This window comes from Balaenoptera acutorostrata, chromosome 2 (genome assembly GCF_949987535.1).
Source record: "Balaenoptera acutorostrata chromosome 2, mBalAcu1.1, whole genome shotgun sequence".
NCBI classification, from domain to species: Eukaryota; Metazoa; Chordata; class Mammalia; order Artiodactyla; family Balaenopteridae; genus Balaenoptera; species Balaenoptera acutorostrata.
In genome coordinates, this window is record NC_080065.1 from 19567527 (window position 1) to 19592778 (window position 25252).

General features: G+C 33.1%; 1 protein-coding gene across 7 annotated transcripts in view; it reads right to left on the reverse strand.

The window, feature by feature from the left end:
• CDH18 (cadherin 18) overlaps nucleotides 1–25252 on the reverse strand; it is a 993557-nt gene that overhangs the window by 111976 nt on the left and 856329 nt on the right. For all 7 annotated transcript variants that reach the window (XM_007188233.3, XM_057541771.1, XM_007188232.3 and 4 more), the window contains one exon: nucleotides 17995–18162. In XM_007188233.3, coding sequence (XP_007188295.1) covers nucleotides 17995–18162 — 168 coding nt within the window. The remainder of the gene's footprint in view (nucleotides 1–17994; nucleotides 18163–25252) is intronic.

A 25252-nucleotide genomic window follows, 5' to 3' on the forward strand; every position in this document is an offset into this window, starting at 1 on the left:
TTGAGGTACACTTGATATACAAAGAATTGTACATATTTAATGTGTACAATTTCATGAGTTTGGACAAATGCAAACACTGGCAATATCATCACCAAAATCCAGGTGTTAAATACATCAATGCTTTCCAAAGTTTCCTTGCATGTTTTTGTTTTATTTTGTTTTTTGTGGTAAAAACATTTAACGTGAGATCAACCTTATTAACATATTTAGATGTGCACAACACTGCATTGTTAACTGTAGTCACTATGTGGTACAGCAGGGCTCTAGAATTTAATCTTCTAGCATAACTGAATCTTTACAACCATTGAACAACAGCTCCCCATTTCCTCTATTCTCTTTGCCCTTTACAACCACTATTGAATTATATGCTTCTCCAAGTTTAACTATTTTGGAAACCTCATATAAGTGGAATCATACAGTACTTGTCCTTCTGTGACTGTCTTGTTTTACTTAGCATAATGTTCTCCAGGTTCATGCATGTCACATATAGTAGAATTCTATTATTTTTCAGGGTTGAATAATATTCCATTATTATTGAATATATACCAAAACAAACTAGATATAGAAGGAAGATACCTCAAAATAATAAAAGCATATATGATAAGCTCAGAGCTAATATCACACTCAATGTTAAAAAAATAAAAAGTTTTTTCAAAGATCCAGAAGAAGGCAAGGAGCCCATTCTCACCTACTTCTATTCGACATTGTACTGGAAGTTCTAGCCAAATAAATAAGGAAGAAAAAGTAAAAGGAATACAATGAGAAAGGAAGAAGTAGAATTATCTCTGTTTGCAGATGACATGATCTTATAGGTAGAAAACCCTAGAGATTCCATAAGACAAAAACAAAACCAAACAAACAAATAAAAATCCTGTTAGAATGAAGAAACAGACTCAGTAAAATTGGCAGTTTGCAAAATCAACACACAAAAATCAGTTATGTTCCTATACACTAACGATGAACAACCCAAAAAGGAAATTCAGAAAACAATCCTATTCACAATAGCATTGAAAAAAATAAAATACTTAGGAATAAACTTAAGCAAGGAGATATAATCACTGTGTACTAAAAACTACAAAACATTGATAAAACAAAATAAATTAAAGGAGACATGAATAATGGAAAGACATCTATACTCAAGGATTATAAGGCTTAATATTGTCAAAATGTCCATACTACCCAAAGAAATCTACAAATTTAATGCTATGCTAGTCTAATCACAATTCCAATGGCACTTTTTCACAGAAATAGAAAAATATTGTCTTAAAATTTTTATGAAACTACAAAATACCCAACATATATAAAACAATCATGAGAAAAAAGAACAAAACTGAAGGCTTTATACTTCTTGATTTCAAAATATATTACAAAGCTACAGTAATTAAACAGTATGGTACTGGCATAAATATAGACATATAGACCAATAAAACAAGACAGAGAATTCAGAATTAAACCCATGCATATAAGGTCAATTGATCTTTCATGAGGGTGCCAAGAGTAATAATATGGGGAACTGAGTTTCTTCACCAAATAGTATTGGGAAAAGTAGATACGTACATGCAAAAAATGAAATTGGATACCTATGTTACTATACAAAAAATCAACTTAAAATGAATTAACAACTTAGATGTAAAACCTGAAAATGTAAAATTCCTAGAAGAAAACATGGGGAAAAGCTTTCTTGACACTGGTCTTGGCAAACATTTCTTGAACATGACAGAAAGCATAGACAACAAAAGCAAGAGTAGATTAGTGGGACTACATCAAACTAAAAAAAACTTCTGCACAGCAAAGGAGACAATCAACAGAATTAAAAGGTAACATATAGGACGCATGAAAATATTTGCAAACCATATATCTGATAAGGGGTTAATTTCCAAAATACATAAGTAACTCCTACAAGTCAATAGCAAAACAAAACAATACAAAGACAATGAATAACCCAATTTTAAAAATTGGCAAAGGATTTGAGCAGACGTATCTACAGAGAAGACATGCCAATAGCCAACAGGTATATGAAAAGATGCGCAACATCATTAATTATCAGGGAAACGCAAATTAACACTATAGTGAGAGACCACCTCATACCTGTTAGGCTGGCTATTGTTGAAGAACAAAAGATAAAAAGTGTTGGCAAGGTTGTGGAGAAATTGGAATCCTTGTACACTGTTGGTAGGAATGTAAAATGGTGTAGCAACTATGTAAAACAGTATGGAGGTCCCTCAGAAGATTAAAAATAGAACTACAATATGATCCAGAAATCCCACTTCAGGGTATATATCCCAAAGAATTGAAATTATGATCTCAAAGAGATGTCTGTATTCTCATGTTCATTACTGCATTTTCACAATGGCCAAGATATGGAAACAACCTGAGTGTCCATTGATAGGCAAATGAATAAAAAGAATGAATAAAGAGCCTGTCTAATAAGATAAAAAATACAAGCAATTTGGAAAATAAAACTACTGAGTGTGTATGTATGTGTGTGTATATGATATTCTAGTGAGATAATTATAGGATTACTAAAAGAGGAAATTAGAAAAAACAGAGATATTATGATAAATGGAGATGAACTCAATGAGCATTGGATGTCTCTGACAATAAAGATCACTAAGTATATAAAAATAGAGTTACTAGGAATTAAATAATTTCAAGGAAACCAAGGTCTTTGGGACCTGGGTTTTTTTAGAGTAGAAAGCATATTCTAAAGAGCCCAGTGTGCATTTAATGCTCAAATATTTTATTAGTATTTGTGTTTAACATAAATATTCACATGTACCTTTGAAACTTTAATCCTAAATATAATACCTTTATGTTCTATCACATTTTTAGGATAATATGATTAACCATGGGAGGAAATATATAAAATTATCCTAAAATAACAAAAGATATCAGACAAAACTTACTCTAAACACTAATTTTAACAAAACAAAAAACAAAAAACATGCAACTATCAATCCTGAAGACATATAACATGTAGAATCACCTTTAAGAATTCGGACAACTGAGAGTCAATAGTCCATAAATAACTAGGTACTATCATCTTTGAATAATAATTATAATACATGAACTTTTGTTTACCTGTTATTTTATGAAACTGGCATTCCTTATAGGAGTAAAAAACACTTGGGAGAAACTTTAAAAGATATGGTTCAAAATGTATTTAGAAATCTTTGACTAATAGTCTAAAGTTTTGCCTTTGCTATTCATGATATAATTCAATCACATAGAAAGAGTCAGTTTATTATTTAGAAAACAATGCACTCTTATCTAAATAAGATTAACAAAGGTCATAACTCATAGAATCTTAGTGTACATGGTAAATGATCTTGTGCCTTTCCATGTTATTTTTACTCAGTAATTGCTCTCTCTGGGAAAAAAAAAAAAAAAAGACACTATCTTGGATAATTTTACAGTACAGTCTAATCAGCATTTCAATAGTTGCCAAAAAATCCCTAGAGTACTCTGCTTGAGCTCAAAAAAAGGTTATATATTGTAGGACTGTTATCCAGTTTTCAGAAGGAGTAAGGAGGACTAAAAAAAAAAAAAAAAACACACACACATTGAGATTTTTATTTCACACAGACACATATAAGCACACACACATAAACATATGATATATATACACACAAACATATTACTTGAGTGTGTGTTACATAATATCACTATTTATGTATTAGCTTGAGAGAGAGAGATCATGTATTCGTTTCCCAGAAATAAATTTTATAATTAGGTCCATAAGGACAAACACAAATTTAAAACAAGAGACTTAATTCTTAATTCTCCATGTTAAAATTAAGGGGAGAGATTTTTATTTTTTTCCCAGTTTCCTTTTCTTGGAGCGTTTACTAGAGAAAACTTGTCATGCATATAACTAAATATGTGAAATATATATATTTCATAGCTAGAACATATTTATTTATTTTAAAATCTCATAATGCCATAGATATAATCATAGATCTAGTTGATATAACAAAGGAATTGATTTTAAAACAATATCTCTTATAGAATAGGTTATGGATTAAAAAAAATAAAAACCCAAATCATTTAACATGTTTTTTAAAATACAGAAATTTATGTTTCACATTATTTAGTAAGTAAAACAGTCATTACATTCCTTAACCCCTATCTCTGCTTTGTAAAAAACAATCATATTTAATAATTATGCTGCCCCAGTACACTCATAGTAAATAACTTGGTTGTCATATACACAAGCTACAACAGAACAGCCCTGGTTATTGTTATGACAGTCACCAACTGTGAAAGGGTATTCTAGCTGAATTGTGTAGCAGTAAAGAATCACTGAAAAAAAATCCTTCATGGTAAAGCAAATTTTTTGTTTGGTTGATGGTTGAAGCAGGTAATGACTTGTAAAATAGCAATACAAAAACACCCCCAAGGACTTCCCTGGTGGCGCAGTGGTTAAGAATCCCCCTGCCAATGCAGGGGGCACAGGTTCGATCCCTGGTCCAGGAAGATCCCAAATGCCGCAGAGCAACTAAGCCCGTGAGCCACAACTACTGAGCCTGCGTGCCACAACTACTGAAGCCTGTGCACCTAGAGCCCGTGCTCTGCAACAAGAGAAGCCACTGCAATGAGAAGCCCGTGCACTATAACAAAGCGTAGCCCCCGCTCACTGCAACTAGAGAAAGCTTGCATGCAGCAACGAAGACCCAACCAGCCAAAAATAAATAAATAAATTTATTTTTTAAAAAACTCCCCCCAAACCAACCACAGTGTCCACATTTGCACCACTATATATTGTGAGGAGATGGGATATAGTTTGGCGGAGGAGAAAACTACAATCAGCCAGCTGACTTAATGCTGTTAGGTAAGCTTTTTTCCTGCATCCATAATTTTGAGATGTATTTTGGTCTTTATAATAAACAAATATCACCAGGATATGTTTAGCTCTGGTGGTGTTTTTATATTAAAATATGTTGAGATGCTTTAATCTGAGTTCTGAGTCTCCTTTTTCTAGCCATGAAAGTTTTCGTTCAAAGCGTTTATTTTTTGTTGTTTTTGTTTTTGAAGGGATATTTACATTCATAATTTTTCTCTCTGTTCTCTCCTACATATAAAATACTATTGGGCTTATTGTATAAAGATTTTTCTCTTTTCCCTCATTTTTATATCACTGTTTTTTTATATTATTATTGGTTCTTTTGATTTTTACTGCTTTCAAGACTGATCTTAATTAAGCATTTTCAATTTTCTAGAACTCCTAATTTATTTCCTACATCTCCTTTTACACATCATCAGGGTGCCTGTTTGTTTTTTTTTTCTAAACTATTTGAACAACAATGTATCTATATCAGAAACTTCCAAGACTTCTTTACCTATTATACTTAAACTATTTTTGTTTCTATTATATTAAAAATGATAATTAGTTTTCTAAAAAGAAAATTTGTTGCCTATAGTTGGCTTATCCTCAGATCTCTGGATATCTGTAAGATTATCTTCTCTTCTATTGCGGTAATGCTCCTAACTTTTCTGGTTTTGTAATACAAAAGTTGTTTTAAAACCTTCTAATCTCATTAATGATATGTAATTATTATTATGACTATTATGTTTTTATGTTTTTTAAATTTGTCTTTTCCCTGTTTATATCTTTTGCTTAAAGAAATTTCATGTTTCTGTAGTAATATTGATTGATCATTTTATGTTTAATGTCCTTGTTTTTTTTAATCTTCCCCTCTTCTAGTGCCATAAAATAATCTCATTTTCTTTTAGGGCATAAATAGCCTATGTCTTTGATCAATCTGGTAAACCTTTATGATGTCAATTTATCTACTTTTTACAAGGATGACCAATGGTGCCAGTGCCTTTCATTTCCTAATGTGTTTTCATCTGTAACTCCAATTTGGACCTATACCAAGTCCTGCAGTATATATTACACTGCTTCCTAAGGGCTCCACAAAGTCCACTAGATCTATTTTCCAAACCAAATGGATGTTGGTATCTGTTTTATCAGCCCCGCCCCCATTATTTTCCCTTAAGAGTTCTTGATTATTTATGAATAGGCACTCTTCCACATGAAGTTTCGAATCAGTCTAGATTATTGACTCATTCAGTAAATGTTACTTACCTGTGCCAGCATAATTTCAGGTACTAAGTATACAATAAACAAAACAGACAAAAATCCTCATCCTTACGGAGTGCACGTTCTTATGAGAAAGAAAATGCGCAAGATATACGACAAAACTATACAGTACATTATGCTGTGATAATGCTAAAGATGACAGATACAGAATGTTTATTAATCAGCTGTTTATGTGCTGATTCATCACCAAAATATCTCAGTAGCTTACAGCAACAAATATTTAATTCTAGCTTGCATTATATGAGAACTATGACTAAGCTACAACTACTAGGTTAGGCTCAACTCCAAGTGAATTTTCATTTCAGAATATGAGCTGAAAAGGCAGTCATTGGGAAGGCAAGATCAGGAACACAGAATGAAACCACTTAAAGGCAACTTAAAGTGGCTTATGGCATGTCTTCTCATATTCTGTTGGCAAAACAAAGTCATTGGCAAAGCACAGTTAAAGTAGCAGGGACATATATGCCACCTCCAGGAAAGCATGATAAGGGAGGGAAAGAAATAATTGTGAACAAATAATACAATCTGTTCACTGTCCATTCTCTAGACTCAAATAACTATGTGCCCCTTAGAGGTAAAATCCACTTACCTGCTCCCTGACACCCCCAAATCTCTTTAAAACTTGGCACCGGTCTTGATTTCAAGACCCTTTGATGTAAGCATATACAATGTGGCTTTGCTTGTTCCAGAGACCACTGAATTAGAAGGAAACATTATTTGCCCACCAAAAATTCAATATATAATTGGGGATGAATAAGGGCAAAATTGTTGAAATAAACACCCTGTTTAAAAGGGAAAATATGTCAGTGGCTCATAGCAATTCAGAAATCATTGTCTGCAATCATTATAAGGGTTTCTGTCCCTAAGGCTCTAAGGCTAATTTATTTGTTGACCCCTTTACATTTGCATTTTTAGCCCTAAAAGTCATGAAATTTCTAGTTTCTTCCTCTTCTCTTTCATGTCTATTAGAAAATACACGATTTTTTTTCTGAGCTGATCTCCTTCTTGTAGTATCTTATCAAATACAGCTAATAAAAATCAACTCATATTATACACATTCTCTCTTAATATCTCTTCTCCTAAAGCCATGGTTTCATTAGGTACATTTTCTGCCTTCCAAGTTACCCTAGGAAAATATTTATCAAAGCAAAACACAGTCACCTTCTAGCATCCTATAAGCATTACTTCATACTTTGTTCTTCTTCAAACACAAATCCACATAATTTGTTGTTGGTGGTGCCTTGGTCAAATTAACTGGTGAATCCTAAATTCAGTGGGAAAATATCTTCTAATCACTGGAAAGCATGGCAGAGACAGTGAGAGAACAATTATATCTACCAGGGAAGGTAAGAGAGACACCAAGTATTTGAGGATGAGAAGTCAGTAAAATACTATTCCAAACAGAATTCTCTGAGGAAGACAAATGAGAATGAATGTTGTATAATGATTGCAGCCTCTGACACAAACATCTTAAGTAGTTTTCCAAAGAGGTTCTCTGAACAATGAATTCATTCTTTTTGTTTTAATGTATCTTTATATCATCTTCATTTTTAATGCAATTTAGCATATTAAAGATTACTAGAGTAACAGTTTTTCCCCCTTCGCATCAATTTTGAAGACAATTCTCTATTGTCATCTGTACTCTGCTTTTGTTGATGATAACTTCATAGTGAGTTAAATGGTTTTCTCTTTGGTTTTGGAATTCTAAACTTCACCATAACACATCTAGGTGATAGTATTTTTCCATTCTGTTTGGAGCTTCTAATAATTGTTTATCTAAGGATTCATGTCTGTATTTATTCTTGAAAACTCTTAGTCTACTTTTTTGTTTTGAACACTGCCTCACCATTTTCTTTGGTGTCTTCATATGAAAGTCCTATGATTCTACATTGAAGTTTTTTTTCCTTTGGTACATATTTCTCTCTCTCTCTGTCTCTCTCTCTCTCTCTAATCTTCAGCTTCTCAGATGCATTCTGGTTAATTTTCTTCAAATATGTCTTCCAGTTTACTTACTCTGTATTCAGCTGTGTCCAATCTATTCCCCCAATGTCAATGTCTATGCTGCATCTTCTGTTGATTGATAAGTACAGTTTTTCCATTTTTCATTTCAGAGCAAGCCCTGGTTTCACGCCAGACACCTAACTCTAGTAACATCTCTAATAAATTCCTGTAATTATATACTTCCTCCTTTCTCCAGGGCTAACAAGCTAAGATGTTAGCTCCCAGTGCCTACATCCTGCCTTATACTCTCTCTGGGCTCTCACAACATCAGCTTGCAAATTTCCCACTTGAAGTGCAGATTCACTCACACTACTACAACCACATGAAAATATAAATTAAAATTTATTGAGGGAAAACTTATAATTACATCAGTAGCAGAATGCACATAATTCCCTAATCTCTTATTTTTACAGAGTATGACATTTAGGCTTCACAGAACTCTACAACAGAGCTCCTGTAGAAAGGAACTCCCACTCCTATAATGTTCTCTATATTTTCAAGGTCAGGAGACAGAGAGCACTATAGCACCTAGGCAAATATGCAAGAGGGGAAGCTCCCTAGCTGAAGAGGTGGCTATATTGGAAAGAAGGAGCCTCTGAGTTCTATAGCTGGTGTCAGCTTATAGAGACTAGACTTGTCATATCAAACAAGTCTTCAAATTGTTTTTCCTCATTCCTCTAAATTTAAGCTCCTTTTTAATATTAGCTACCTAATTGTTGTCAAAATGTTGATTATGTATACACCTACATTTCTTTTTTTGTAAATATCATGAAGGTTGGTTCACTCTTGGCAACTATAAGATATTTTCCATGGAAAAAATTTAGAAAGTGTGTAGAGACAATTTTTTCTATGAATGAAACGTCTGTTACACCAAATGTCTACTACAGAGTCTACAGCATTTTTGATGCCTTAAATTCTTTTAAGATAGAATTTCTCCTTATCTGGGAAAGCTAAATATACTGGAACATTTATGATTTAAATGCCTGGTTGTGAAGCTTAGACTTGCTGAGCTATGAGGTGGTGCAATGTGTATTATTGAATTTTAGGTGTCAAATTGTTTATAGTACATTAGTAGTGTCTTTTTTTTTCTTAGTTTGAATATATGTGAATAATTTCTAAGTGATATTCTACCTCATTAGCAAGTTTTAAAGATACCTTTAAATAGTGCTAATGTTACCTATTTTGGTATTAAGACTACATAATTTTATGTGACATAGAGATACAGATATTATTTCATATTTTTTTCTGAATATTCCATAATTTCATATGCCATATGTGATCCTTTTCAAATAATTTCTTAGACTCCATCATAAAATGTTAATGATTAGCTGAAGTACATTTAAGAAAGGAAGACTTGATGGGAATAATAAAAGAGAATTTGGTTCATTGAAGCTTGTCCCTTTTAATATACTTTTTTCCCAGGATAGTCTTGATTCTAATTGCTTTTTAAAAGACCTCGTACCTTTGCTTCAGTAGCTTTACCAGGTGAGCAAATAAGTCATTTCCTAAGATTAACCCCATGCCCTAGCCTATAAGAACTGTAATCAACTGATCATTACATTTATTCTGACTAGTTAATATTTTTATTACATGAATAATATTTACTTGGGAAAGTGACCACCTTTACACAAGATACATATTTATTTATAGATGATTCTGGGAGAAAGTTGATTGACATGTAAGTGGTTAAGATACTGTAATATGATTTATCCTGGATATCTGACATCATAGGGTTAACCAGAGAGTTTCAAAATCTCTACATTAAATTGTTTTATGCAGATATAGTATACATTGGAAATGCTACTTTCAAATTTAAAAAAAAGACACATAAGGAATCTGGGATTTCCCTGAATCTAAGACACTTGTATTGAATACTAATCATTAAGAATTATGTTAAGCTCTGCCTGCAATGTTTTTAATACATGAATAAAATAAAAGACTAATTCTACAGCTATTCAAATGCCACACATTAAAAGGACAATTGTCCTATATCAGAATATTCACTGTAATTGGGAATAATACCTTTAAAATTGCTTAACTTACATTCTGTGTTACCACGTGTCAACATGCAGCATTGCAAAGCTGATTCTCCTGTACAATTTTTTTTTCTTCAAACTAATGATACAATGGGCCACTTTTTAATACTCACTCACTTTTAATCATAAGCATGACTCATAAAAAACTGAAAAAACTGTAAACTTATAAATCCCAACTGAAAATCATTCCTACTTTTTTCAGCATTCTATGAAGAATTAGAAATTGATTTGTAAAGACTAACTAGTAATAATCAAATCATTTCTAAGAAATATATGCCCATGTCCATAAACACACATATCTATACAAAACAGAATAAGTAAAGAAAAAAAAAATCAGCCTACAACTCTGTCATAGCATACAGCCAAATAGGTTAAAACAAATCATAAAATGATTGATGTGTTATAACCAGTTAGTTTCTAAATAGGCAAGTTCAAATTATTACAAAATATCCAACCTTAAAAGAATTCCACAAACTTATTTATTTATAGCTGTTATCTTGTCTGAAAGAATATTCTCTTCAAGTATATGCATCTTGTTTAGTAGAATGAATATATAATATAATAATTTTTTCAATTGTCTTTATTTTATATACTATCTCATAACATAGATAAATATATATTGTCTTTAATAAGGTTGAATGAAAAACTATTTATAATAGACCAATAACTTGCCTGTTTTACCATCAATTAGAGAATTCCAGCTCTCTTTCAAAATGTATACTTTCAATTTAGCCAGGTTAAATATCAAATTGGTATACTATTTAAGTATCTTCCATGATATTTCTACTTAAACAAATGGAGTGGTCTTTCCGTTCTGGACTTGATGGAATTGTATATATCTGACTAACTCTCCCATCAAATACAACTATACAAGCTGCACAATATACATAAAATGACTGCCATTGGAGAGAATTCAGTGCAGCGAGGCTTGGATGAGGTATGGTCCTTGAGGGAAAGGAAGCATAACAAGATGAGTTTTACATTTTCAGTGACTCGGGGCATTTTTTTAATATGCTGTGCTATGGAAAAGAGACCAAACAGAAATTACATACTTTGTGAAACAGAGGTTGGGGTTAAAGGGCTGGCACAGTAGCTGAAATGAGAATAAAGGCACAAAGAAGAAACTTCAGAGAAATGAACCCCAAAATCTGAATGCAATTTTCCCTGTGATAATTATAGATATATATATATACTACATTTGCATATGTGGAGACTCAAAGAAAGCAAAGCTGGAAGACAAAAGACCTAAGCAGACATTTCAGCAGGCATGAGGCACCAGGAATCAGAGTTCGTAAATGCTTGTGACTCCAGTTGATATTAGAGAAAAATTAGTTTTTAGGAGTAAGAGCTACTTCCCAGGAATAAGGGGAAAAATGAAATTGACCAGTTATAACAAAGTCTAACTAATTTAGGTAATCATATTCTACATATCTGCAAGAAAAAAAACAACTCTCTGTGGAGGAAGATGACATAATCAGGAACTTCTACAATCGTTTATCCATAATGTTCAATCAATAATAATAAGATATGCTTAAAAATGGAAAATGACCAAAACCAAAAAGGAAACAAGAAGTAAAAAGACCCAGATATGATGTTGATTTAGGAATTATTAGGAAAGGATTTTGAAATAATTAAGATTAAGGCTTAAGAACATATAGAAAAAAGGTGAAAAATTGTAGCAAATACCAATAATGTATATTTAATAAGTCAAGGGAAAACGATAGAGCTAAAATATGTCAATGCTGAAGCATAGAGTTAATAAATTTAATACACAAGTTTAATTGGAGAATAAACATGGTGGAAAAGATTAGTGAACTAGTATATAGGTCAATATAAAATAGCTAGATTAAAAAAGAGAGAGAAAAAAAATATATATATAGAAGAGTAGACTGATGGTGCATAGTTAAAAGACCAAACGTATACTTTTGCAGAACCAGTAGTTAAGAAGTGAGGAAATAAGATAGAAGAAATATTTGAGTAAATGCTGATCAAAATTCCCTGGAATTCAATAAAAGATAGCTTTAAAATGCCTTATAATTGAAAAGCAGATTCTTAAAAAAGTAAATACCTCCTAGGTACAACATAGTTAAACTCCTGGAAAGTTAAGCAAAGAATATCTGAAAATAAGAAAGATCCGTTAAAGTAGAATAAACTATAGTAAAATGATAATAAGACTGAGACTGATTTTTTTAACAGACAAGATGGTGGTCAGCAGACATTACATCATTAATTATTGAAATAGAAAAAAATATCCTTAAAGCTAGAATTCCATTTCCATTGGAAATTACCCTTTTAAAAATGTAGGAAAAAGAATGTCTATGAAAAAAACTAAAAAGGAAAAAAAATCATTGATAGTAGACTAGCACTAAAGGAACAGAAAGGGATTTTTAAAGAAAATTTAGAATTTCCTTTAAAAACAATTCATGACAATAGAAGGAAAATAAAGAAAGAATAAATAGCACCAGGAAGGATAAATTATAATTGACTTAAAACATGATTCTTTAACAAAACAAAACAAAACAAAATTACAATTTCACATAAGGCTTAATTTATAAGATGACAAAAATAGCAAAAATCAAAGATTTTTGAAGTTTAAAGTTATTCCATTTTTCAAGTGATAAATTATATTTTAAGGTGGAATGAAATAAATTGAAATATCTAGAGCAAACATTAAAGAAAAATAGAAGAAAGTAAAATAAAAAATATTGATGGAGGATAAAATGAACAAAATTAAATACATGAATAATTCACAGAAAGTAAGAAAAGAGAGAAAAGAAACAAGTAGCAAGATGATAGACTTAAATAGAAATGTACCAGTAATTAATTATAAGTATAGTAAATAAAAATAAACAACAAAAATGTGAAACCAGATTAAAACAAATCAATAAAAACTTAGTGTCTTAAATAAAACTTTAAAAAAATAAGAACAATATAGTAAAAAAAGTAAAATGATGAAAAATATTATACCATCCAACTGTTAACCAAAAAAAGGAAAAAGAAAAATCTGGAATAGTTATATTAATATCAGGTAAATTAGACTTTAAGTTATGAATCATTATTAAAGAGAGATGTTTCACAATGACATACTTTCAAAGAGGAAGATATCATACCTTAAATCTGTGTGCATCTGGTAACATGATTTCAAACTATATCTAACCAAAATAAAACAAAACCAAAAAATACTAATAGAAAATAAAAGAATAAATAGAAAAATCCAGTATAATAATGGGATATAATAACATACATCTCTCAAGAGCTGACAAACAAAACATCTGTTTGGATATAGAAAATTGCAGTGACATAATGAATAAACTTGAACTAATTTATATATGTAGAAAACTAACCATGAAGCTGTGGAATTTACCTTCTTTTAAATCAAGTACATGCTGACACTTAAAAAAACTCTCAAGCAGTTTCAAAATATATGCCTGTAACCATGGTAAAATAAACTAGGTATTTTTTAAAGTATGCTAGAAAAACTCCAACTTGGTGGTAATTGAAATATGCACTTCACATTTTGATGGATCAAAGGAGAAGCTTGCTTGTTTCTTTTAATTTCTGTTTCAAATAAAATATTAATGCCGAATATATTATATACCATTTAGATTTGTTCTCATGAAAATGCAAATAATAAATTTAAAACAACGGGCCTTCATCTAAAATATTTTACCATCAACAAAATGACATCAATGTCAATATTTCCATCAGTGTTATTATCTCTTTTACTAACACTAAATTTACCCACATCAGTTACAGTTTTCTCATTCTTAGGTTTATGGGAAATACTGCCATCTACTGAACTTTTAGGACTTGATCCTCCCAATATTACATTGCACTATATCAACTCGAGTCACAAGCGGGCTAAAGTTGTTGGATGACTTAATTTTGCAATCATTTCAAGTTCTTAGGGGAAGTTTTGTTAAACGATCAAATTCCTATTCTTTGATTGTGATTATTTGACATGTGTTCTTCTTGTTTCCTCAAATTGGTTATTTACTCTATGAGGACAATTCTCAAATACAACTTCCTTCATTTAGAGTATAGAAGGTTTGCTTTACGAGCTTTCACGAAAGGTACTGATATTTATGCACATTTTCTTTACACAGAATGATAGACCTCAGTGACTTTTTTTATCTGTCTGACAATCAATTATGGAATAACCATAACATAGTTAAAACCAGAGAAGGAAATAGCAAGAATCTTAAGAAGTAGAATAGATTCCTTTCAATAGAAGGACTAATATTGAGGAACTTACACCTTGAGATATTTTCTCTGAAGAAGAACTGGGCATCCCTTGTGTCCTCTGAGTAAGGATTCAAGCCACAGGTGGGCTGATTTGTTCTCTTTCACCGTGAGTCTGACAAGTAGCTCCCTTTCCTAATTTTTCCTGCCCACATGTAGGCATTACTGGAATTGAGCAGTAGCTGTCCTCTTAGTTGGACGTGTACCATCCGATCTCTGTTCTCCCCTTTAGCCTCCCTGACACTGACAGGCAGCCCGCTTCCACCTGGACTTCTGTTTGCCTTGTATTCCAGGCCACTGAGTTTGCATCTGCCTAGTGTAGAGTCTTTGTAAAGCAAATTATTAGTCTAGTCCACCTGTAACTCTCAAATGCTTACTCAAAACCCATTTACCTTAAATTAAGATACACTGATAACTTTAAATTAAGATACAAGATGTAACAAGCTGATTTTCACAGGCCATAGCAAATTGATAGGAAGAGAAAGACATTGTAAAAAATGCTATGAGGGAATATTTTGCAAAGCTTTGTGTGCCAAATGTTTAAACCAGAGTCAATCAGTTATGGTAAAACGTGGCTCTCTCAAGTGAAGAGAAAAAAAAGTCAGAAGGAGAACTGTAAACAAAACAAAACAAAATCATCTTAAGAGAAACAATTAGACTACTGGGTCCGTTTGATGACTGATCTTTATAGAATTTGAACTGTATATAGATTTCATGGTGCATTTCATGGTGCTTCGTGAACGCAAGTCCTCATAGTACATCATTTTTTTTTTTCCTCCATGCGGTTTGCAAAGTTTCCCACTATATATCTAGCCACTTGGTGAGTTATAATGCTTGTGGGAAAATTAAAGAATACTTTACTGCAAGCTACTCTTGCTATGGTGACACCAAATCATTCTGAAAGCAGCAATGTGTTTAGTGCAATATGAGTGCACAATAAAATATCTTTTAAACAAATCAGAGTGTGAGGTTCCGGGTGTGTACTGCCTCTGTTTCAAAACACTAAGAGCATCTCAACATGTGGCAGGATTGACAGTTGTCAGTCATTCTGCACAGACTGCTACAGACTGAAGACATGTAGATCCCATTGGATATAACGAGTTCATTCAATGAGTGTGCGTTTATTCTGTGTCCTTGTCAGGTAAAACAATTGTTTTTCCTATGAACTGATGTTTCAGCAACTATCATCAATCAAAATAAATTAGGCATACACTTTTCTATATTCATCACCATTACAATTTTCTGTTGATTTCTAAAAATCAGTTTTAATGGACTTGTCAATTTAAAAATCAGTTTATGGAGAGAAGGAGGGAGAGAAAGAATGGGAGCTATTATTTGCACCAAGATCAAGCATTTATTGAGCCCCTACTGTGTAGAGTTTGGGTTTTTCACTCTATTATAATAAGGGTTATAATATTAATATATACCTTTAAAATAGTGGTGGTAGAATCTATTTGAAAATAAGGTAGGTTGAAAATAAGGTTGGTGTTGTAAATTATAATAAAGTTTATATTCAGCTGAGTTCAACAGCACTTTTCTCATGATGAAATATGTGTATATGTATATTGTGTGGAATAAGGGATAAAATGAATACAAAAGTACACTGTAATTTTGTAAAATGACTTGAAATTTAATTATACTTCATGGCTTAATAATGTGGACTTATCTATGATTTATAATTTTCTTTCAAACATATTTTCTTCATGGAGCAAAAGCCACATAAAAGAACCAGGTCACATAATCTTATCCTTAGAATCGATATTTTAAAGTCACTTTACCTAACGACGAATTAGTCCTGAATTTCTTTCACAATGGTCTTTTAACAATAGTAGTTTGACAGAGTATTTAAATTCGACTAATTTACTCATTCATTTAGTAATCATTTATCCAGGGCTGGGCAACGATCTGAATATTTAAGGTTACAAAGACAAATCAAGCATCTTTCTTACTTAGAGAGACTCACAGTAGGGGAGATATGCACCTATGGAAATAAATATAGTATAAATGTTCATGGGAAAGTGCTATGTAACAGGAAATGAGGGTTAATTAACTCTCTGCTAATTCTGCAACAGAGTTCAGAGAAACTTGTAAGTGGGCTTTTAAACAAAGGAATGTGAGTGTGGAAAATTCTGGGCTGATTTAAGGATGTGCAAACTGTTATGTTTTCAGAACAGGCAGTATCCATTGTGTACTGAGTGTACTGAGAGCGATACTGAGAGATAAGGCTGGGGACGGCCTTTCATACTGACTTGTGGAGAGCCGTTATTGACATCCCACGCTGTCTACTTCGTTACAGTTTTTAAACAGCGTGTGTAAGAAGGACAGCTCCCCTACAGGACTTTTATGATAATTAATGGTTATTCTATAAAATGCCATCCACAGTTTCTGCCACATTAGAAATACTCATATGGGCTTCCCTGGTGGCGCAGTGGTTGGGAGTCTGCCTGCTAATGCAGGGGACACGGGTTCGAGCCCTGGTCTGGGAAGATCCCACATGCCGCGGAGCAGCTGGGCCCGTGAGCCACAACTACTGAGCCTGCGCGTCTGGAGCCTGTGCCCCGCAACGGGAGGGGCCGCGATAGTGAGAGGCCCGCGCACCGCGATGAAGAGCGGTCCCCGCTTGCCGCAACTAGAGAAAGCCCTCGCACGAACCGAAGACCCAACACAGCCAAAAATAATAAATAAATAAATAAATAAATAAATAAATAAATAAATAAAGTAGCTATAAAATTTAAAAAAAAAAAAGAAGAAGAAATACTCATATATGTTTCTTTCCCTTTCTGAGCGTGTCATAAACACCATTTCATTCTGAGCTCACAGAACTGACACTCTCTCCCCTTGAATTGCCTGATAGTTTGTGCTCTGTATTCACAAGGTTCATATTCTACTTTGAGATCAGACTTTATTATATTAGCCGTACCCTGTGGTTGGATGGCGTGTTTGTGTGTGTGTGTATGTGAAAAGTGTTCATTCCTAACCTGCAGGATTTTTTTTTAATTTCAGTCACAAAGCGTGCATTTTTGACTATTTTGCAAGAGTAGAATGCCCATATCAAAATGTATCATGAATATCTCCATGAATTCCTTAGTGATACAATAACTACTTCAGCAAATGCAGGATATCATTCCTTAGTACCACTATCTCATTTTTAGTATTTAACTGTGATGCCAACTGAAATGGATATCTAACACAATGACAGTTATCTACCAGGTTCAGGAGACCACAGATGGAGTGATTTCTTTAGTCTTGTGTATAAAAGGAAGACCATACAAAACAAAATATTCCCATTTAAGATAATAGTAACATGATATTATATGTTCAAGTGTAGTTGACCCTTGAACAACATGGGGGTTAGGAGCGTCCAACCTCTATGCTGTCCAAAAATGCGTATAACTTATAGTCGGCCCTTTGCATCCAGGTTCCTCAGTATCTGCAGATACAACCAACCACAGATCTGATCATGTAGTCCTGTAGTACTTACTACTGAGAAAAATCCATGTAAAAGTGGACACTTGCAGTTCAAATCTGTGTTGTTCAAGGGTCAACTGTACTTCAATCTGTTTTACATAAATGAATAGTGATAAGTGCAAATCAGAAGAAACAGGTACGTACTTTGAGGAAACCGTGGGGGGTTGTCATTGACATCTGTCAGGGTGATGTTGACCGTGGTGGATCCCGACAGCCCTCCAACTTGCCCAGCCATGTCTTTGGCTTGAATGACCACTGAGTAATGTTCTCTGGCTTCTCTGTCCATATTATGTAAGGCAGTTCTAATAACTCCTGTAATACATATTTTAAACAAAACAGTATGGATTATACATTAAATGAGAAGCAACATAGGTATCTCTCTCTTTTTTCTTTTTTCTTCTAAGAAAAGTAGTTTTAACTGAAATGCTTTTGAGAGAAAACCAGGCTTCTGAGACAAACAGTACCTTGACAATGTTATTAAAACTGTCTCATCGAAATATTTATTTATAACCATGTATCCCAAACCAATCTATTAGAGGCAAATGAAGATACCCATCTCTTGGCGGTCCTTGGGGTCACTGGCCTCTAGAGTGCGGCCCTGCAGTCCCTGCTCTTTCCTTCTGCTGGTGGCCTGAATATTTCACAACTCATTCTCCTCACAAGTGTCAGCTGAGATGTTCTGAGCAGAGGTTAATTTTCCTCCTTACAGAACAAGTTACATAGTTTTCTGACAGGGTTGTCAAAGTTTGATGATGAAAAACATTGGTGGAGTGTAGACACTTGAACAAAGATTACAGGCAGGAGGCATTTTAACATTTATCAAGACTAAGAAACTGACTTTTTGTCAGGAAATAGCAATTACAATAAGAACTAGATCTAAGTACACAAGCAAAATAAAGAAAGTGATGAGATTGGTTCTAAAACTTGCATGTAAAAGTCACATTCTTTGTCTTGTAGTACCAGAAAAGACATTTAATGCACTTTCTCATTAATTAATACTGGATTCAATAAAGAGATACAAAATGTTATATATCCATATGTAGTTATGTGTAGGTAAACACACACACGCACACATAAATTAGATAGCTTTGTCAATAAAGCCTTAAATTTAGAAACTGAAACACATTTTCTAGCAGGTCAAGTTTATGCAAGGACTATCAAACATGTCTTAAAATAAAAAATTGTCCTTATATACATGAGCCATATTAAACATAAGCATATAAATATATAAGCATACATGTGTTTATATTTATATTTTATATTCATATAAATATACACTATAAATATATTTGCTACTCCAAACATAGGTCACCATTTAACAACCACCTTTTTACTTTTATTCAAAATAGTTGGATCATGTCACTTTTGAGAAAGACACCAATGGCTTCAATCAAACTCACACTTAATTAGTTAGCAGCACAATTCATGGGACAGTGCCATTTATAATGACTGCCAACTATAGAGCTTGACAACCACTTTTGCAGACAATACATTGATATAATGGGAGAAAATGGGTTTGTATATCCAAGTTGAAAAGATAGTCTTTTAAAAGTGGAAAGGATTAGTCAATCAGTTGTTTTGAATATAGAACACTTAACCACTTCTTTTTTTTTTCACTGAATTGATTGCATATGCAATGCTCTGAGAGGAGAGCCACAGGCCCCAGGAAAAGAGATCTCCCTACTTTCAAAACTTGTGAACATATAATTGAGGGAATTTAGGAGAACTTTCCTGAAGCTAAATAGGAATGAAAATTATTCTTATCAAAAGAAATTATAATAATATGATAATAAATGATTCATCTAATTCGTGCATATGAAAAAGCCTCAAGCATTGTGATTAAATAGAACGTTTTATCACATATGATAATTATATAAGAAAAAATTAAATTGATGCAGAAAGAAACAAGTTAAGAATTTATGAAAATATTTAATGAAAGAATGTATACTCTCTGATATTTGGGGGGGAAAAAGATGCCATTCTAAAAAGAATACACTAGAAATGGGACTTGCCTCTGATATGTAGAAGTATGAGATTACTGTCCAGGCTGTTTTACAATGAAATCATTACAATGATATTTGCAGAATATACATATGTGAAAATAAAATCTGTCATTAAAAAAGTGAATGATAGATATTTGTATGCAATTTGAATGTTATTCATTTCAGAGGATCAGAGAAGAGGAATTAGCACAACCCCTGTTTTACAGCATGGACTTTAATAATTTCATTGCAATTGCCATTATCTCCCTTCTTTTATAATACTGCTACTCTGACATGAAATGGGAAGAAATTTGTCAGCTAAATTTGCTTATGGAAAGAAAAGAGCATATCCAGAATTGACACATCTTTCTCAGAAACAATTGTTTAAGGGTTCATTTAAACTCTCGGTTCTCTTGAGAATGCCTCAGTTGCATGTGCTTAGCTATGACCTCCCCTGAAGGCACATAGGTAACTGGGGAATGTTCAGGCAAATTGCCATAGCAACATGATCCCTGTATACAATAATCTTATTCAAACATGTGGCCCAGATGCTTGAAAGCAGGGTAGTCTAGAACACAGCTGATGCACAGTAACACATTTTTTCCTTTTAAGTAGACTTTATTTTCTACAGCAGTTTTAGGTCCATAGTAAAATTAAGAAAGTAGACAGTTACCATGTACCCTTTTCCTCCTGACACACACAGCCTCCCCAGCTAGCACCATTCTGTATTAAAATGATGCATTTGTTACAGGTTATGAGCCTACATTGACACGTTATCACTCAAAGTAAGTAATTTACATTAGGGATCACTCGGTGTTGTACATTCTATGGGTTTGGACACATGTATGATATGTATCCATCATTGTAGTATTGCACAGAATAATTTAACTGCCCTAAAAATCCTCTCTGTTCCACCTGTTCACCCTCCCTCCCCTCAACCTTGGCAACCACTGATCTTTTTACTGTTTCCACATTTTGCCTTTTCCAAAAAGTCATATAACTGGATTCATACAGTGTGCAATTTTTTTCAGATTGGCTTCTTCAATTAGTAAAAGGCATTTAAGGATCCCCCACATCTTACCATGGCTTGATAGCTCATTTCTTTTTAGTGCTGAATAACATTCCTCTATTTGGATGGGCCACTGTTTATTCATTCACCTACTGAAGGACATCTTGGTTGCTTTCAAGGTTTGGTGACTATGAATAAAACTGCTATAAACATCTGTGTGCAGGTTTTTGTGTGGACATAAGTTTTCAACTCCTTGAAGTAAATATCAAGGAGTGTGATTGCTGGATCTTATGTTAGGAGTCTGTTTAGTTTTGTAAGAAACTGCTAAATTGTCTTCCAAAGTGGCTGCACCATTTTGCATCCCCACCAACAATGAATGAATTTCTGTTGCTTCCCATTTTTGCCAGGTTTTGGTGTTGTCAGTGTTCAGACTATCACCATTGTATTAGGTGTGTAATGGTATCTCACTGATGTTTTAATTTGCATTTCCTTAATGGCACATAATGATGAAAATTGTTTCATATGTTTATGTCCATATGTATGTCTTCTTTGGTGAGGTGTCTGTTAAGGTCTTTTGTCCATTTTTTAAAATCAGGTTATTTGTTTTCTTATTGTTGAGTTTTAAGAGTTATTTGTATATTTTAGATAACAGTCCCCTATTAATAAGTCTTTTGCAAATATTGTCTCTCAGGCTATTACTTGTCTTCTCATTCTCTTGACAGTGTCTTTCACAGTTTAGAAGTTTTTAATTATTTTGAAATCCATATTATAAATTATTTCTTTCATCACTCACAACTTTGGTGTTATACCTAAAGTCACAGCCTAAGATACCTAATGTCATCTAGATTTTCTTCTATGTTAACTTCTAGGAATTTTATAGCTTTATATTTAGGTCTGTGATCCATTTTGAGTTACTTTTACCTAAGAGTGTAATATCTGTGTCATTTTTTTGGCATGTGGTTGTCAATTTGTTCCAGCACCATTTGTGGAAATAACAAATGTTTCTCCATTGTATTATATTTACTTCTTTGTCAAAGGTCAGTTGACTACATGCATGAGAAACAATTGCTGGGCTCTCTAATCTGTTCCACTGGTATATTTGTCTATTCTTTCATCAATACTACACTGCCTTGATTACTATAGCTTTATAGTAAATCTTGAAGTAGGGTACTGTCAGTCTTCCTAATTTGTTCTTCTCCTTTAATATTGTGTTGGCTATTCTGGGTTTTTTGCCTCTACATACAAACTTTAAAACAAGTTTTTCAATGCCTACAAAATAACTTTTTGGGATTTTTGATTGGTATTCCATTGATAAAGTTGAGAAGAACTGACAATATTGAGTTTTACCTATCCATGGACATAAAATATATCTCCATTTATTTAACAATACTTCTTATTTGTTTCTTTCATGAGAGTTTTGTAGTTTTCCTCATATCAATTTCATACCTTTTTTGTTAGAATATACCCAAGTATTTCTTTTACGGGAAGCTAACCTAAATCATATTGTGTTTTTAAATCAAAGTCTACTTGTTCATTGCTGGCATATAGGAAAGAGATTGACTTTTATATATTAACCTTGTATCCTGAAACCTTGATCTCTCAAGACTGCATCCTTGAAAATAACTCCCACTGTGGGAAATGTGGACAGAACGCACATTCCAAGGTCAGAGAAGGGGATGCGGAGCCTCTGATTGTCTGGGTCCAGCTTGCTGGTCAACTGGCATTCACATCCTCTGGATGACCTCCCCCAATATCCATAACAACTACGACAGGTGATTCCAGTGTAAGTGGGTCAAAACTATGTTTTGAAAACCCACAATTAGAAAGACGAAGTTCTGCCATTATGTATTCATACATTTCTTCACTTTTTATTGCCATCTTGTCATGTCAATAAAAGCATGTATGAGGATATACACATGCGCACAGACACCAAACAATATGCAATAGTAATATACATTTTTCAAAATTGTGAAGCCTTAACTCATGTACAAGACTAGGATAAACTATATTTACACACTCCAAATAAGAATGATGTTTTGTTTTTTTGTTTGGCTTTTCTGCCATGTACCCATGGACCCAGTAGTTGTAATATAACTTATTTTTGCCTTCCAAATAAACATAATAAGGACTTACCACATGGCCTTTTTATTAAGTAAGTTTGTGAAGAAAACAACTCAGAGCAGCTAAATTAATCACCATAAATTATTGCATTGTTTGTTTGTTTAAAAACAAAGAAAACTCTCCTCTTTTCAGTAAATGCTAGGTAACTGGTAATGGCATATTCTGAATGTTTGATATCTTCACTAGCAATGTTTACTTCAAAAATTTTAACAGGAATTGTTCCTCTTATTCGCCTGTGATGCTGGGTTGAATCAACAGGATGTGCTTACCCTTGTATCATTTTGTTTTGTTTCTTATTACGTTCCTTTTAAACGATTGTAGGTGCCCCACTGCCTGCAAATTACCTTCTGACTACTGCTTCCCAATCACGTTGCTGTGTAGGGGCCTGTAACTGGGAATGACTCTCTCTGCTCAATACAAGCTCATAACATTGAAACTCGTCTGTGGTCATAAACATTACTCAGTGAACCTGACTCACTAACCCACTTTGTGTTTTTGTTTCCTGACTGATGATATTCATATAGAGCAACAGACCCTCCAAAAATTTTTCTTGTACTTTACCCACTAAAAAGTATTTAAGATGGAAATATACAAATCTAGTTGATTAGATAATACCACAGAAGACTTCAAAATAAAACCCCTAAAAGTTTGGAACAAATAAACAAGCATGACATTCAAATTCCTGCAAAAAACTTCAAGGTACATATATGAATTTATAAGAGGAACTGGTAAATTTTCTTCCAGGTTTTAACTACACATACTCATTTTGGCTCAATTGCTTGTTTTGCCTCTGAATTTGTTCAATCGTTCATTCATTCATTTAAAGTCTATTATGTCACTTTGTAATGTCTATTAAAATGTATTGGAGCCCTAGTGTTTCTCTAATGGGGCACAAGGGCCATTTAACAAAATCACATGAAGTGACAATTATCATGCAACTCCAAGGGCACTATTTTAGACCTACTGAATCAGAATCTGGGGAAGTGGGCCCGGCATCAATCAGTATTTGTGACAAGCCTCTTCTGTGATTCTCATGAGCAGTCCAATTTGAGATATCCACCTACAGTTGAGAACATATGATATCTGGCCTCAAGGTGCTCATAATTCATTGGAGGATCTGCTCATTTAAAATAATTAATATGAACACTGAGAGGTTTATAAATGTTTAGAAGTTTCCATTTCTACACAATGACACTTAATATCTTGGCAGTAATAATTCATCTTTCCAACTACCTAATTGTGATGATCTAGGTACCTGGGAGATTTTTTATGTTATATTTGTTTCAACATTTAGTATATTATATGCTACTTCTATTCAACTACACATTATGAATTCTCCCTACTAACTTTGTAAAGATAATGTGGCTTCCATAAATTCCTGTCTACACTGAAATAAAAAACATTTAGACATTGAATCTATATGTATGTAACATTACCACAGTTTCAGAAAACTTTTTTCTTCGTTTGTCACCAATCCAATGTATATTGAATGTGTCTCTGCTCTGTTTAAAATGTGGAATACAAAGACATATAGGATAGAGCTTATGACTTTAGAAGGTCATGATTAGAGTGTTTACAGACAGGGAAATGAATATGCAAATATGGAAAGTTAAGTAATACTACAAATAGATTTTATTAAATGGAAGGCAAAACACAGACTTTGAAGGTTTTAGTTATCAAAAAGGATGAGCATGACCAAGGAGTACTTTATGGGACAATGACAAGTTTGTAGGATATGGAAAGATAGATGGAGAAGTAGAGAATCCATGGAAAGGGGATCTGACATGAACAAAGGTGTGGATATAGAATGTGCACGGCTGTATCGACAACATTGGCTTCATTGGAAAACAACTGTAGGAGAATAATAGAGATTAGGTACTCATTAATACTCTCAGAATATTTCTAGGTTTTGTTCCTCAAGTGACTGAAAGTTTGAATAGCTCCACTGATGCCCCTGTGGAAAGTCAAGACTGACTACACTTCACTACTGGTCAGTTGTTACAGGCTGTGGTTGGGCAGATGCATGATTATCTCTACAGATAAATTTAGCACATTTCAGACTCTATAGCTTCAGTGGATAACTGATTAAACTTCAGAATTTTATTTATGTTTTCACTATACTATATATTTTATTTTTAAAGAAAAAATATAAGATATATGAAACACTGGCATCCCAGAATAAAAAAAAAAAAATTTAACTTCAGGCTATGACTCATGGAATTAACAATCCTAAATTCATGAATGTAGACATTTTTATGATTTAGTAGGAAGATTCAATTTTTCCTCCTCT